Source organism: Geosmithia morbida (genome assembly GCF_012550715.1).
Source record: "Geosmithia morbida isolate 1262 chromosome Unknown scaffold_4, whole genome shotgun sequence".
NCBI classification, from domain to species: Eukaryota; Fungi; Ascomycota; class Sordariomycetes; order Hypocreales; family Bionectriaceae; genus Geosmithia; species Geosmithia morbida.
Genome location: NW_023336191.1, coordinates 217,103 through 232,075, shown reverse-complemented (window position 1 = coordinate 232,075; position 14,973 = coordinate 217,103). Strand labels below are relative to the sequence as shown.

Below are 14,973 nucleotides of genomic sequence, written 5' to 3'. Positions count from 1 at the left end.
TGGCTTTCTTTTTCTCCCTCTTTCCGTCGTGAACTTTCCACTGCCTGTTCCTGTTCGTCCGTCCGGGCAGCTCCGTCATCTCATTCGAATGTGTCGGCGTTGTGCATACGTATGCGATGTGTGCGCAGCGGTCATTCGTCCAGACTGCTCTTTTGCGTCTTTTCTTCTTTTTGCCATGGCGATTGATAGAATATAAACTACGTAGTGCCCCCTCGGATATCCGACCAAGTGTGTTGTCTAACCTTTCTGCAAACCCAGATTGAACCTCCAACGTCCGCGGATCAAGTCCTTTCAAGGCGTATAGTATATCATCTTGGACCCTGACCCCCTCAACCTCTCATCGGCATAACGCAGCGCCCAGTCCTTGAACTGCTCGATGTCGAACTCTTCCACCCATCCTCTTCTCTGCAGCGCGCGGATCGCGTCCATAATCCACGTCACGCAGCTCTGCTGGGGATGCGTGTTCTTGACAGGCAGGGGGACCGCTCCGAAGAAGGCCCTGAGCTCGGCGGCATCTGGCATGGAGCCATCTTCCTCCGGGATCTTCCCGACGACGACACGGCCCAGGAGCTTGGGATTAGCTTCGCTGTCAATCCTCTCCTCGGCTCGGAGCCACCAGTCCATGGTGGGGTTGTTCATGCGAAAGGTGACGGGGTCAATCTCCGCCGTGTCGGTGGCATCGAAAGAGCTGTCTAGAGATGGCGATGGCGATGGCCCCTGGCTTGTTGCCTCGAGCGGTGGTGTGATGACGAAACCCCAATGGTAAGCCTCGTGGCCGAATATGCGACGTGAGTCTCCGCGAGAGAACTGATCGCGATGGTACAGGGCCACAGTGATGAGATAGGCCATGGTTGCAAGCTGATGTTGCAGCATTCTCTCTTATCAGCAATGCCACGGTACTTTTTCCTGCCAACTCAAAACTCACCAGTCTGTCAACGCTCATATACAAGTAGACAAGTAATCAAGTAGAGAGGATGGAACACTGCTAAGCAAAACAAGAAGGGGAGAGGTGGGGGCGGATAAGAGTAATTCACGGCTGTATATCCCATGTCTGGTATATCCCATGTCTGGTGACTTCGCTCTTCTTAATACGTACGGATTATAAGCCAAGATTATGCCCTCCTATTGGATCTAGTCCTCAACCCGGCAACGGGGATTTTATCAGCTCACAGTTGGAAGAAATACACCCCGCTCGGAAGCAGACACGTATCAGAGAGTGACGCTCCTTTTTCTTCCCGCCGGGCCGGTTCACCTTTTGCCTGTGCAACATCATCAGGCAAGATGTTCCGCCGGATCACCGATTTGGAGATGGACCATCGAGATCTAGAGTATTACAAGATCCGATCCACCACGCCTAAGACGAGGGCTTGTCCTTGCGCCTAGGGAGGAGGAGTATTGCTACGGGTACAGTGCAATACCAACGGGGTTAGGCACGCCTGTGGGATTGGCTTGAGGGGGGTTTACGGCGCTTAGGAAGGATCATTCTTAGGCGCAGTCTAATTTTGACGAGGCGGGTAACATACAGCGAAACCGCAGAAGCTATTGCCGCTCCCGGTTGGTGGGAAGACCCGGGAGGCGTAGACGAGCTCCATGGTGGTACGGAGAACGGCGTGGGCTCGGTTTCCGGGACCTCCTCCAGAGAGTCTTCTCTACCGTGGGCTCCGTCTCGTCGCAAGGGAGGGGCAAGAGGATTGCGTACACATCAGTCCTCATGCACAAAGCAGCTGTAGTAGTCGGCCTTGGCGATAATCTCCCAGTGTTCCGAGTATCGTCCGGCAAGCTCCCGATAGATGATGGCCGAGTCCGCGTGCGCGAAGCGAATCCGATGGCGAGCTGCGTGCACCTTGGCCACCTCCTGACCGAGGCTTGACCCGACGCCCTCCATGATCAGATGCCTGCGGGCCGACAAATGTAACTCATCATGACTCTTCAGGCTGAGCAACAGACCGTCGATTCGACAGTCGTGGTGAGCATTCTGGTGAGCCGGCGCGGAGCTCGCAGAGATGGGATATATGAGCGAAGACGACGTTCTTCTGATCCGTCAACGTGCGGTCCCAGATATTGTCCAGTGCATATCTTTTTATATACTGCATATCAATGTGAGCAGCTCCAATGTCTTGAGTATGGACGGCATGACCTCGGGGTTTTGGGATGCTTGTACGTGAAGCAGGATATTGCACGGCTTCTACCTCGTCCCGGGGAGGAGGGTCCCTTGATAACGCGATGCCAGCTCGCCCTAGAGGCGAGCGACCGATGGGAGGGAAGTAATTGAAGCTTGCTGAGCTGGAGTCGTAGCGGGAAGAATGACCCGGTTGATAGACCCATGGGCGCGGTATCCTGGTGATATGAGGCCGAGACCAACAATGATGTCAGGGGAGAATCATCCCGACGTGTACCCCTCTAGTGAGCCAGTGCTTATTGATCTATTCCATGCATGAATACCGGATCGTAACTGTTTCAAACGCAACTCCCCGCCAACAGAAGGACAGGGTCCTTTTCAGCCCTCGTTGTTGGATGCCGCTCTCAATCTTGTATGCGGCCTGAATGCTAGACTTAACAAGGTGTTAGCCGTACTTTGTTCATGATATCTCCATACTAATGGCAACCGTAGTAGTTGTCCAAGCCTTGGTCTGCCCTCATCGCCTCCTGCTCTCAAGTGGCTGACTAAGGATACAGCCCGACCTCGTCCGAATGCCCGCAGGTATTACGTCGTGCGTACCGCGTACTCCATTTGACCTGTGATTCCAAAATTTGACGGGTACATGTACTCGTACCTTTGCGACCCGTGGGTAACAATGATGCCGTTACTCCTAAACCACTAATACTGCTACTACTATTACTACTACTACTACTACTACTACTACTACTATCGGGTACATGTACTTTACTACTGCCATGTACGTGAGTGACAAAGAGTGGGATCAAAAGAAAGCAGCATCCTCAACTCCAAAACCCGGGAAATCACCAACTCTCAGCCTCTGCGTCCAGGCTCTAGACGACGAACCTATGTCATCATAATGGCCGTCGACTATGGAGTTGGCGCCTCGGACGGTGCGTGCCTTCATTTCGCCTCCCCTCCGCTATCCGCAACATCCCCTCTTATCTTTCGTATCTCCTGCACTGAAGCACACACAAAAACATGACTGGTTTACTGACTCAGATCATTTGGGCTGTCAACAGAGATCGCGAGGCTGTCCCTGGGAAACCAAGATGGGGTACAAGGCTCTCAGGCCCCCAGGCTGGACAGTCAAGGTATCATTCCAGTAGACGTCACGGACAGGTTCTTCAAGGCTTCAAAGCGTGAGTTAGGAGAGCAAACCCCGCCCTTGGGTCAAGACAAGGCACTGACGTCGTTTGTGCGCGCGCGTGTGTGGGGGGCCGGCAACAGTATTGCAACCTGGTGAAGTCATCAAGGATGGCTTCTTTACTCTCTTCGAGTCAGTCGGGGCCCTAGAGGTATGTGATCCCCTCCCAGTCGCGCCCGTCGTACCGACGATAGCTGATGCAGTGCGCTAGGTCATGGATCCCAAGATGGATAGTGGGTGTGTTGCTGCTGGCGAGGAGTTCGACGAGACGTATGATGTCTCACGGCCGTTGCTTCCCGAGGAGGTCCTTGGTATCATCGACCAGCTTCTCTGTCATGAGGTGAGACTACCATTCACCAGAGGCGAACCAGCAATATCCCCACCAGCAGTCATCAAAGCCTTTGCTCCGACTCACACCTCTGCAGATGTCATGGCACCTAGGGTATCCCTTGTCGCAAACAGTCTTCACAAGCGTCTACGTCGAAGCTCTCCTGAAGCCTGATCCTCACGGAATCGACGAGGCCAAGTTTTTGAGACGCCAGGGTGACGTCGCCGACGAGGAGCCCATGCTGCGGGTCCTCCGGGCGTACTGCCTAGGCATGCTCAAGGCCTGTGGCTACGTGAATGACCGCGTCAGGAACGAACACTCGTACGAGGTAGGAGAATTGAGCCATCTCCCTCTGTTTCACGGCACGCTAAACCCCTTGCCATATAGGAAGAGGATTTCGTCACAAACACCTACAACCGCTCGCTGCTTAGCAGCGTGTCCACAGCCAGCATACGCCACGCCATCGCCGACGCCGTTGACCTCCTGCAGAGGGAGCGCACACCCATCGGCAACGACGACATAGTCGAGGCCCTGTCCAACCGCCTGATCCTCAGGGACATATTCCTCTCAGCCGCTGAGTGCCCACAGTACGTCGACGATCCAGACACGGCCCGCAAGCCATGGACAGCTGGCATCGCCCTCCTCCCGGCCATTCAGAGGACGCATGCGCTCGGAAAGCCCGTCGACGAGTCCTTTAGCGTCAAGCTACAGAGGAAGCTGGCAAGCACGGTACCTCCCAGGCCGATTGTCCAGCTGAGCTTTGATGACGCCTTTGGCCACCTGTCTCGGCTATTTCAGGACGGCCAGGATGTCATCACGGTTCTCAACTACACCAACACGCAGTGCCTCTTGGTAAGACAAATACTGCTCTTTTCTCCACCTGGCGGACAGCGCTGACATGGTGGGACAACCGCAGACATTCGTGTTCTCATTCCAGGCCAAGAAGCCTCAACCGCTCGTGTACGTGCGCAGCCTCCTCCAGACCTTCCTTTTCGACGCCATGGAAATGCTCGGATCTATGAGCATCCGACAGATCATCGATGATGATCTGTCTACCATCGTGCTGCCCGCAAGCCCCCTTCTGGACCGGGACTTTGACGAAATCGAGGCCGTACATGACCCCCGGTTCGTCATCGCCCAGAAGATGGAGCTGTTCCGCCAGCGGGCCGCGCAGCCGTACCTGGACATCCTACGGACCTTTTGCCAGAACCGATGTCGCGTGCGGCGGACGCTGTGCCACACGGTCCGTTCGTGGGATGCTCTGCAGGCCGACGCCGAGGAGATTGACCAGCTCCTCCGGGTCAAGACACAGGAGCTTGTGGCCACGGAGACGGCCAACAGCGATGGCGGAGGCAGCAGCACGGCGCCGGCCGTTGACGTCAATTCCTGGCCCCTCTCGGCCTGGACGTACCTGTACAAGCTGCGCCAGATGGAGTGGGTCGTGCAGCTGGGCTTCGAACTGGAGGTGTACCAGCCCGACGAATTCGGGGGGATGTACTGGTATCTCAACTTTCTGTCCAAGCAGAGACTTGAGTACTCGCCCCGGATCAAGTCGCACATTGTCCGGCGGGTCGAGGCTCTCCGACAGTCCCGACCGCCACACCACTCAGCCGCCGAGGAGAAGCAGCTGCAGCGCTCCCTGGCGTACATCCGGCTGTCTCTGCTCGACGCCGCCGTGACTTGGGAGCTCTCGGATGGCCTGTCGTGCCTGTACACCGTGCTGGGCCGCCTGGGACTCATAAAGCCCCCTCCCCGACCCTACAGCGACGATGGGCTCCGCTACGAGCTCCGCATGAAGCCCTTTACCGCCATTGGCGTGCCGGAGCTGCCCTCCTTTGCCGATTTCACCCGCAGCACGCATCAGCCCGACGTGGATACGCTGTCGCTGCTCGACGACGCCGCCAGGGCGCTCGCCAGCTCAAAGAAGGGCTTCGAGTCGTTAGGGAAGCTGTCCGCTGAGGAGTCCTTTTCTGTGGGATCGCATGACCGATGGCTGGCTGCCGTGAGGAACGGGCTCAAGTCGTGCATTGCCGCTACGCTGGCTGTCACGACGTTGCAAAAGGCACTGCAGGCCAGTGGGGATGGAGAGGGAGCAGCGGTAGATCTCAAGCTCAAGGCCGAGGTGCCGACTCCCGACAGGGCATATCACGATTGGTGGATTGTTCCAAAACTAGTACCCATCGCGTAGATGAAGCACATCTTGCCTTGTAACCCCTTTTTACATGAAAACTCTTCAACCCCCGTATCCGATTGTGACCATCCCAATACCATATCGTCCCTCTCATATCCTACCTAGATTTCCCATGTTGCCCAGTGCAGTTATACAAATGAGAAAAACAAAACCCGTAATATTAGAATATGACATAATATATATATATATATATAACACAAATACATGGAGACCTCGCGAAGCCTCCATCGTGCAACACCAGGGGGCAGCTTTATACAGACATCTGGGACATGTCCCGGCCATGCCGTCCTGACAGTATACTGAAGCCCTTCTCTTCCGCGAACATCATCACTTTGGAGCAGTACAAGGAACACAAGGCCTGTCGTGTTCCGAGACATGCGAGGCCGAGGCGACAGCAAGCGCAGCACTCACACGATAGCCTGCACCTGCTTCGCTTTGCTCCGCAGTCATCTATGCGACAGCCTTGCGGCCGGAGCGGAGCTTGATAGTCTGGGCGTAGAGGGCATCCTTGAAGGCGAAGAGGAAGGCGGCGGTGAGGACGCTCTGGGTGACTTTGGGACCAATGCCTAGAGATGGGAGGTGTAAGTGTGGCTCGAGGTATGTTGATAGAGGGAGAGGAAAGGGAAAGGAAAGGGAAAGGGAATAAGGGAAGGCACTAGAGGGGAAAGAAAAGAAAACTCGTCCTTACCCTTGTAGAGACCGGCATAGCCTTCCTGGCTGACGACGCGACGCAGAGTCTCGGTCATGCCCTCCTTCTTCTGGGTAGCGACGTGCATCTGGCTCTTGACAGTGATGTAGGGGTAGGTGACGGAGGTGGCGAACAGCTTGCCGAGGGCGCCGAGGAAGAAGGCGACGGTGGGGGTGACGGGCCGCCTCTTCTCGACCGAGTTCTTCATCTGCTCGAACAGGGTGTACTGGAGGATAGGGTTGACGACGAGGACGAGGGCGGGCAGGACGCCGGAGAAGAGGGCCTGGGGACCCTCGTTCCTGAGGAGGGACATGAGGGTGGCGACGGTGCCGGGGGGGCCGACAGCGGATTCGGCGCCGGGGGCGGCCTTGGCGGACTCGACGTCGCCGGCGCTGCCCTGGTCCCGGCGGTGGGTGGTGACGCGCGTGTTGACGACCCAGATGGGGTTGGTCATGACGACGGTGGCGGAGCCGGCGATGGCGCCGGCGATCATGGACTCGACGGTGGTGAGCTTCTTGCTGGCGCGTCCGGCCCTGACGGCGGCCTTCTCGAAGAAGGCGCGCGTCCACTCGTACCAGTAGTAGTAGACGAAGTTTGTGATGCTGATGCCGAACAGGGCCGAGTTGATGCCGGAGTACAGGCCCGCCACGCCCTCGCGCGCGACAATCTTGCGGACCGCGTCGGCGAACTTGCTCTCGGCCTTTCTGGATTCCACCTGGGCGCGCGTGGAGAGGGTGATGAGAGGGTATCTGTTTTTCTCGTGTGGGTATGTGTGTGTGTGTGTGTCTGCGTGTAAGCTACACATGCCATTGCATTTCGAGTTTCTTGGGCAGCGTAGACATGAACAGTACATACGTCAAGATCATGGACAACAGACCACCGCCCGCGCCGGCAAGAGCGTGAGCGACATTGTCGTTCTGAGGAATGGGAGCCTTATTGGTGGACATGACGATGAGGGGGAAAGGCGATGATGATGATGATGATGATGGGACGAAAAGTGAAGTGAAGCAAAGGAGGGGAAGGGGTTGGTTCTGCGAAGGTGTAAAGGAGAGGTCCGGTTTAGCTCCCGAGGAACATGAGATGAGAGGACGAGAGGAGACGATACAGTGTGAGAGAGAGAGTGAGACAATGAATGGCGACTTCAAGGAAAAACGAGCTCTGTAGTAAGCGACAGAGAGTAACAGGACAGAAAGCGTTGTTTGAAGAGAAGGTGCTGGTCTATGATATCGAGAGGGAGGAGGACGGTGGTGGGCAGTCCAGCCGAGGTCGTTAGAGGGTTTCCGCAAACCAACTTCACAGGCTGCCGGATTTTCCCCAGCGCATTGAAAGCTGCCGCATGTGATGTGACGTATTGACCTCTTTGGGTGAGGGCGGGGCGAGACCCAAGCCGAGCCAAGTCTGGGGGGGGGGGGGGATGCCGCCTGCGAGTGTTACGATTTATTGCCCACAGTGGGTTTACGGGTTTACAGGGCACTGATATAATACAGATTAGTCTTATCGTAGGGAGTCTAGCAGGTGGGGGGGGGTCCTAGGAGTTTTGCTATCTATCTACATCCTGCATGTGCTCGGTACTCGTACATGTATTGGTTGTATACAGGTCCTCCCGACTCCTAGGATCGCAATCATAGTCTACATAATATACGTATTACATGTAATCTGTGCAGGCACGAGACTGTGGTGAGTATCAATATATCAATATATAATCTAGAGTACAATGTAATACGATGTAATCTGTACAGATTGCAGATTACTGTATATATGGCTGGCTGGCTGACTGGCTGACTGGCTGACTGTATGGGCTGGTCAGAACGTTATTATGTAATACGAGGATGTACAGATTACCGTAGTAGTACTGAGTACCTTAGAAGAAGCCGACTATTAACCGGTCATGGAAGAAATCCGGAGAGATAATTCTACCGATCTCCGAGAAAACGGTCCTGCGCTAGTCCATGATGGGCTGTGCGTAAACAAAAGGGTCTGGCTTTGCCTCGCGCCTAAGATGCGGTCGCCAGTGGCAGCGGTTGGCTGTATGGTTACTCGTACTTGGAGAGATACCGAGAACATGTAGAGGCCTGGCGCGTACGAGCATCACTGTTAAGCTACGGATGTATAACATGTATTGACGGTTTTCCGGGTAATAATACATATTGAGTATATCATCATCATCCGTATAGATTACACTGACTGGCATCATTTATCATTACCGGTGAAGGAGAGTACTACCCGACTCGATAATCTCACGCTCAAATTGATTTTTTTTTCCCTTTTATATATATATATATATTTAAAAAAAATTAATTTTTTTCTTTTTTAAAAAAAAAGGCACATTTCGCATTGCTCCGTGTCATCTGTAAAATCCTTTAAATTTCCTTCTCAGCCTTTCCTACCTTTTCTCCTTCTCTTTTTTTCTCTGTCTTGGTGATCTGCACCAATCGTTCCTGTCATGTTTGGAAAGATCCTCCGGCCGCCCCGCCGCCAATGTTAAAGACGTCGCTTCGCGTCGACACGCCGCCGCCACTACCGCTAACCACTGGCACCAACGCTGCTGCCGCGTCTGCGACGAACGTCACTAGGTAGTAATAGCAATACTAGTAGCTGAGAAGCTCGAACCCAGAAAACTCGACACCACCCCCCCCCCCCCCCCCCCCACGCGTTGGCACGCCATTGCCACCTCCGGCGCAAGACACCATGTCCTCACCGGACCCCCTCAACGACGAATCCTCCCCCCCAATCGCGCCGCCGTCCTCCCAGCGCGTCACCCACAGCCGCAGCCGCAGCCGCAGCCACCACCGCTCCTCTCGCTCCCTCTCTCTCGGCGTCGATGGCGGCTTCGGCAGCATCGCATCATCGCCACGGAAACAGAGATTCGAGCTGGAAGTCGGTGGTCAGACCTCACCGCAGAGGCTGCTAATCACCGTCGAGACCGAGGACAGCGCCCGAGCAAGCCCGACCGACATGACGACGCGCAGGATATTCCCCTCGCCCAGCCCGTACGTGAGCCGACCGCCCGGCCCTCGCGCCGTGACAACCACGATCCCGCTCAGGGACCCCATCGAGGAGGAGGAGGACGGCGACGATGACGGCATCTTCGGAGACCACGGCGGCCTGGGCACGCCCAGGCGGAGGAGACGGACGAATGGGACGCCCGTCCCCAAGAAGAGGACGAGGGCCGGCACACCTGTCCGTCGAACGTCCAGGCGGGAGAGCGCGTCGCGGCAGCTCACCCGCGACGACGACAACAACAACAACGAGCTGCTGCAGCTCACGCCCACGCCGAAGAGGAGAAAGGGCCGTCCGCCCACCCCCAAGGCACCCCCGATCGACGCGACAAATCCAGAGGACGGCATGGGCAGCGACACGAGTATAAACCTCGACCGCATATCGCGCGGATCGCGTACTCCGACCCCGACCCCTATATCGAGACGAAGACCCAGACCCTCCAAGAGCCTGTCGATCGAACGGCCCACCCGCAGAGAGACGGTGGCCAGCCCGGTGCGGAAGAATCGAGCACCGCCTCGCGAGCCAGAGTCGGAGTCAGACGTTGCCGAGCCAGACCGCCACGCGACGCCGAGGAGTAGCCGGCCCGTCGGAAACCCATCTGCGGAGCCCTCGAGCAATGTGCGGACGAGCTCAGCCGCCAGGACTACCGGGCTGCTGCGGACAGCGCGTCGTCGCCGCCAGGCGATGGCGCCTGAAGAGCTGGCCGGCATGACGGGTATGCAACAGGCGGAGCAGCCCGCTCCTCAGCCGACCCCCTCGGCAAGCGACGATGACATGGACCTCATCGAAGCTGTCGAGCCGCCGCCGCCGCCGCCGATCGAAGACTTGCAGGATGACGAGGGTCGCTACGCCCCCCAGCAAGAGGAGGGGCCGTACGCTCCCCGGGAAGGAGAGGAACCGACAGTGATACCTGCAGAGCCATCTCCGCCCGCCGAAGACGAGGAACCGCAATCGGACATATGGATGGCCACGATGTCAGATCACGAGGCAACACCGCGCCCGACACGCTCGGGGCCAGGACACACTCCGGGACCCAACGCAAGGATATCGCCCGAGGCCGAGGCTGACGTCGAGAGCATTCCATCCGAGGCAGAGGGATACGCAGAGGGCCTCCCCTCCTCTAGCGACGCTCCGCCCGTGGCCGGGGAGCCGCACCAGAACGCGACGCAGAACAACGACACCGTCGCCCAGGAAGACTTCAGCATGATCTTTATGGACTCGATCCCTTCGTTTCAGGACTTCAAGAGCTCCATCCCTGGGTTCAGGAGCTCGTTCAAGAGCTCTGCCCCTCGACTCCGTCCCGTTCCCGCTGCCGCCAGCAGCGAACTGGGCGATGAGACGAACCAGATCATAAATGACACGCTCGAATCCCTGCGGCAGAGTGTCGCTGGTGCTGGTGCTGGTGGTGCTGCCAATCAGGACGGCAACGACGACAGAAGCGGCCAGGGTAACGAGGCCGCGCCTGCGGAGGAAGATGCACGTGGCGGCTGGTTTGCGGAGTCGTTTGCCGCGCAGGACACGGACATTGCGGACGAGCAGCCCGAGATGCAGCAGGTGGGACGCGAGTCCCTCACGGTGCCACCGGTGCACGAACCATCTCAGGAGGAAGAGGTTGGGCCGGACGTCGAAGAGCCACTGTTTGTACAGCCAGACGAAGAGGACGGGCCAGGGCCGGGGCCAGGACACGAACACCACGTACACTGGGGCGAAGAACAGCTTGCACCATCTCCGCTAGAGCCGTCGTCCGATGCCGCGGAGCCTCACCAACAGACCTCGGCCGCCTCGACACCCGCCATGTCCACCGCGGCCTGGTCCGCTCACCGCGCCTTCTCCCCCAGCCTGGCGCGCTCTCCATTCAGGGTCCACGTATCCCCGCTCAGACGCAAGGTCCTCGACTCTACGGTGCGATACCCCGACCTCACGCCCAGGATCGCGGCCATGAGCGCGGCGGCATCGTCGTCTCCGGCCGTCTCGCCTGCTTCCGCTTACGCCCCTCCCGACACCACCGTCACTGTCCCCACCGGGGCTCTGGCGGAGCCACCCCGCAGGCCACCCTATGACGGCGACGCGAACGCCTACGATGACTCCTTCTCCGAGATCCCGCAGGCGATATTGGACGCTGCCACTCCTCGGAAGGCTGCGACCCAGGCCGTGATGCCCATGGACGAGAATCAGCCTGGGGAGGAGCTGCGGGACGGGGAAGAGGAGGAGCCCAAGGTGGAGCAACCTGGGGATGACCCGGCATCGGTGGAGGAGCAACCGAATGATGAGGAAGAGCTTGAAGGAGAGCAGGAGGAAGAGCAAGGGGAAGAGGATCGAGACGGAGAGCAGGAAGAAGAGCAGGAAGGAGTACAAGGCGATGCTGCCCATGAGACGGAGCCATCAGCGCAGACTGCTCAACCCGATAGCGCTCGTCTGCCGACTCCAGATGAGACGCCGGACGAGATGGATGTCAGCAGGAGCCCTCACGAGCCCTCCCAGACGTTGCCACCTGCCGAGCCCAGTCACCAGCTCACCAGCGAGAACAACGCGGCAGCCGCGGCAGCAGCGGAATCATCACCACTCGCGTCCCAGATGCTCCATCCGCCCCACAGACAGAGAGCGTCGGTCGAACGGGGTTCCTCCGCCATGGAATCCACCCCCCTGCGCCAGATGTCATCGCCAGCCCAGGGTCCCCTCTCCGCCGGAGGGGAGTCCCCGACGGACAGGGCTCCTCGACCTGCGCTGTCGGCTATCGTCCGAGCCGGGAGGGAGCTCCAAAACGTCACATCAGACCCGCCCTCCCCCGAGGGGCGCGACTATCAACTCGGAAGTCCGTTCAGGAGCTCTGCCAGCAAGGAGTCGTGGTCCGGATCACGCGAGCCCCAGGGCGGCAGCAGCAGCAGGCACCACTCCCTCCTGAGGAGTCCCAGCCGACGCGCGCCGAGCCAGCAGCGCCGATCTGCGTCTGTGGAGCGGGTACCCAGCGACCCCTTCGGTCCGGCTACGAGGAATACGGGGCAGCACAGCTTCATGGAGGCCCTTGGACAGAGCACCGCCAGCCGTGGACGACCGCCGTCTCTCAGCGGCGGCGTCAAGGAGAGACCCCGCGCGTCGTCGGTCGCGAGCTCCATGCGCATCACTCCCCCGGACGAGGCCATGAGCTGGGTGGCTGACGAGGGGCCCATCAGCCCCAGGCTCAGAGGTGACGTCTCGCTGAGGGGAGCGCCAGCGTTACCTGCCGCTCCCCTCTCTGCCGCAAGAGGTGCCCTCGGACCGTCGGCGGCAGAGTCCGAGCTCGAGCCCGAGCCCGAGACAACGCAGCAAAATGCCGACAACGACAATGGCAATGACGATGACGACAGCGACGACGAAGACGAGACGGATATCTGGGAGGTCGAGGCCCTGCGAGAAGACGTCCGCTCCCCCACGCATCAGCTTCCCTTTGCCCACAAGGATCCTGCCGCCTCCGCTGCTCCACCTCACAGACGTACTGCCCTGCCAAGTAACTGGATGCGCAGGTCCGCCAACACCTCCTGGGCCACGGGGAACACGTCGATAAATAATACCACTGCTGCCGGGGACGAACCCGAGGAGTACTCGCTACTTGCGCAGCGACAGCAGGCCGAGGCTGCAGAGAAGGAAAAGGCAGCAGCTGCCGCAACAGAGTCGGCAGCCAAAGCGAACCGATTCGACCTGGCGTCCTTCTTCTCGTCACCGTCCGCCATCCCCGGCAAGCTGGCCGAGAAGCTGTTCCCGTCACGCAACGTGGCATCGAGGGAAAGACAGCAGCAGCAGCAGCAGGAGGAGGAGCGGAAGCAGCAGCGGAAGCAGCAGCAGCGAACTCAGCCGCCCCCTCCCGCCGTGCCAACAAGCACCATGTTCCCCGCCGCGGCCACCCAACCGCACCAGCAATCCGACATAACGACGACGACAACATCGTCTCCCCAGCAGGAGCAGGAGCAGGAGCAGGAGCAGGAGCAGGAGCAGGAGCAGGAGCAGGAGCAGGCCCAGGCCCAGGTCCAGGCCCAGAATAGCCACCGAGCCGCAGAGGACGGCGCAGATCACGGCTCCGCTTCGCCCGACACCCTCGAGCGCCTAGAGATGCCCGTTTCAGCCCAGAAGAAGAGGAATTTTGCCCCGCTTCCACGACAGGCCAACCGGGCCCCGGCCCAGGCGCAGAACCCATCCTTCTTCCGCTCGTCGTCTGCCACCGCTGCCGCCGCAGAAACGGCCACGCCACCGCAGACGCAGCTCTCCCGCGCCGACATCCAGCGCTGGCAGCAGCAGACGTCACAGGCCAGCGACGGCTCGGACAGCGAGCAGCAGCGTCGTCCGCGCGCCTTCCTCCGACCTCTGCCACCGCGCAACGCCTCCCCGTCCAAGTCGGCCCTCCGCTCACCCCTCAAGCCACACACGCCCGGCCGCGTGGTCGAATTCACAAGCAGCGTGCTCTCACCTCTAGAACAAGCCAAGCAACGCCAGCAGCAGCAGCAGCAAGCTCACAACCTATCCTTTGTCGAGACTACGAGTCATCATGACAAAGAGCTCGGGGAAGAAGAGGAAGAAGAAGAGGAAGAAGAAGAGGAAGAAGAAGAGGAAGAAGAAGAGGAAGAAGAAGAGGAAGAAGAAGAGGAAGAAGAAGAGGAGGAAGAAGAGGAAGAAGAGGATATATCCATGCATGATGCTACCCCCCCACCACTATCTCAGACATGCTGGACCCGTCAGCACTGGCTCCTGATGGAGAAGCTCATCCGGCACCGTCGCACCACACCCTTCGCCCCGCCCTCCTCGTCGGCTTCATCCTCCCTTCTGGGCAAGACGGTCCGCAGCCACGGCCGGTCCCTCGTCCTCGAGACCTGGCACCTGGACTGCGTCGACGCTTTCAATTCCATCGTGGGAGGCTGGGACGACGGCGCCCTCGCCAAGAGGCTGTTCGCCCTGCTTCTCGCCGAGGAGAAACGTCGTCGCAAGGCTGCCGCTCGCAGACGACTTGGTCGTCATGGTCCTTCTCAGCAAGGGATTCCCTCTCGCAAGACTGCCATGTTTCATTGATTCTTCTCTTCTTCTCCCTCTTCCCCCTCCTCCTCCTCCTCCTCCTCTCTCTTTTTTCCTCCCCTTGTACGTGAGGAGAAAAAAAAACTTGTATTTTCTTCGACTCCCCTTTTTGGTTCCTGGGTGTCTCTTTCCATTATATTAGCATTTTACGACATGATTGCATGATTGGAAACGGTGTAAGGGCGTCTTTTAATTCTTCTTCTTTTCTTCGTCTTTAATTTTGCATCATTCTGTTCTTATTCTGTTCAGAAAAGAAAATGATACCACTATTGTTTGATCTCTTTGGTAACTTGATCACCGAATGGGCAAATGTGACAAAAATTGGAATCGATGGTTTTTTTTTCTATCTTCGTTTCGCGCCCTCCCTATTCCACACCACCACTAAAACGCCCTCGTTCTACTGGTGACATGCCCTAGATACATT

At 58.2% G+C, this 14,973-nt stretch overlaps 4 protein-coding genes across 4 annotated transcripts; 2 read left to right on the top strand and 2 right to left on the bottom strand.

Moving 5' to 3' along the window:
- Nucleotides 1-291: 291 nt before the first annotated feature.
- GMORB2_5561 (uncharacterized protein) lies at nt 292-849 on the bottom strand (the record flags this gene model as incomplete). The annotated part of the gene is made up of 1 exon (XM_035467531.1): nt 292-849. One exon carries the CDS (start codon nt 847-849, stop codon nt 292-294), a length of 558 nt encoding a protein of 185 aa, XP_035322497.1.
- A 2,168-nt stretch (nt 850-3,017) lies between these two features.
- GMORB2_5560 (N-alpha-acetyltransferase 35, NatC auxiliary subunit) lies at nt 3,018-5,821 on the top strand (the record flags this gene model as incomplete). The annotated part of the gene is made up of 7 exons (XM_035467530.1): nt 3,018-3,051; nt 3,181-3,300; nt 3,389-3,456; nt 3,517-3,645; nt 3,731-3,961; nt 4,021-4,485; nt 4,550-5,821. The coding sequence occupies 7 exons, from the start codon at nt 3,018-3,020 to the stop codon at nt 5,819-5,821; spliced, it is 2,319 nt and encodes a 772-aa protein (XP_035322496.1).
- A 453-nt stretch (nt 5,822-6,274) lies between these two features.
- GMORB2_5559 (solute carrier family 25 (peroxisomal adenine nucleotide transporter), member 17) lies at nt 6,275-7,459 on the bottom strand (the record flags this gene model as incomplete). The annotated part of the gene is made up of 3 exons (XM_035467529.1): nt 6,275-6,390; nt 6,513-7,261; nt 7,368-7,459. 3 exons carry the CDS (start codon nt 7,457-7,459, stop codon nt 6,275-6,277), a joined length of 957 nt encoding a protein of 318 aa, XP_035322495.1.
- Nucleotides 7,460-9,200: 1,741 nt separating this feature from the next.
- On the top strand, nt 9,201-14,546 carry GMORB2_5558 (AT hook; the record flags this gene model as incomplete). Its single annotated transcript, XM_035467528.1, has 1 exon — nt 9,201-14,546. The coding sequence occupies one exon, from the start codon at nt 9,201-9,203 to the stop codon at nt 14,544-14,546; it is 5,346 nt and encodes a 1,781-aa protein (XP_035322494.1).
- Between the last annotated feature and the right edge of the window lie 427 nt (nt 14,547-14,973).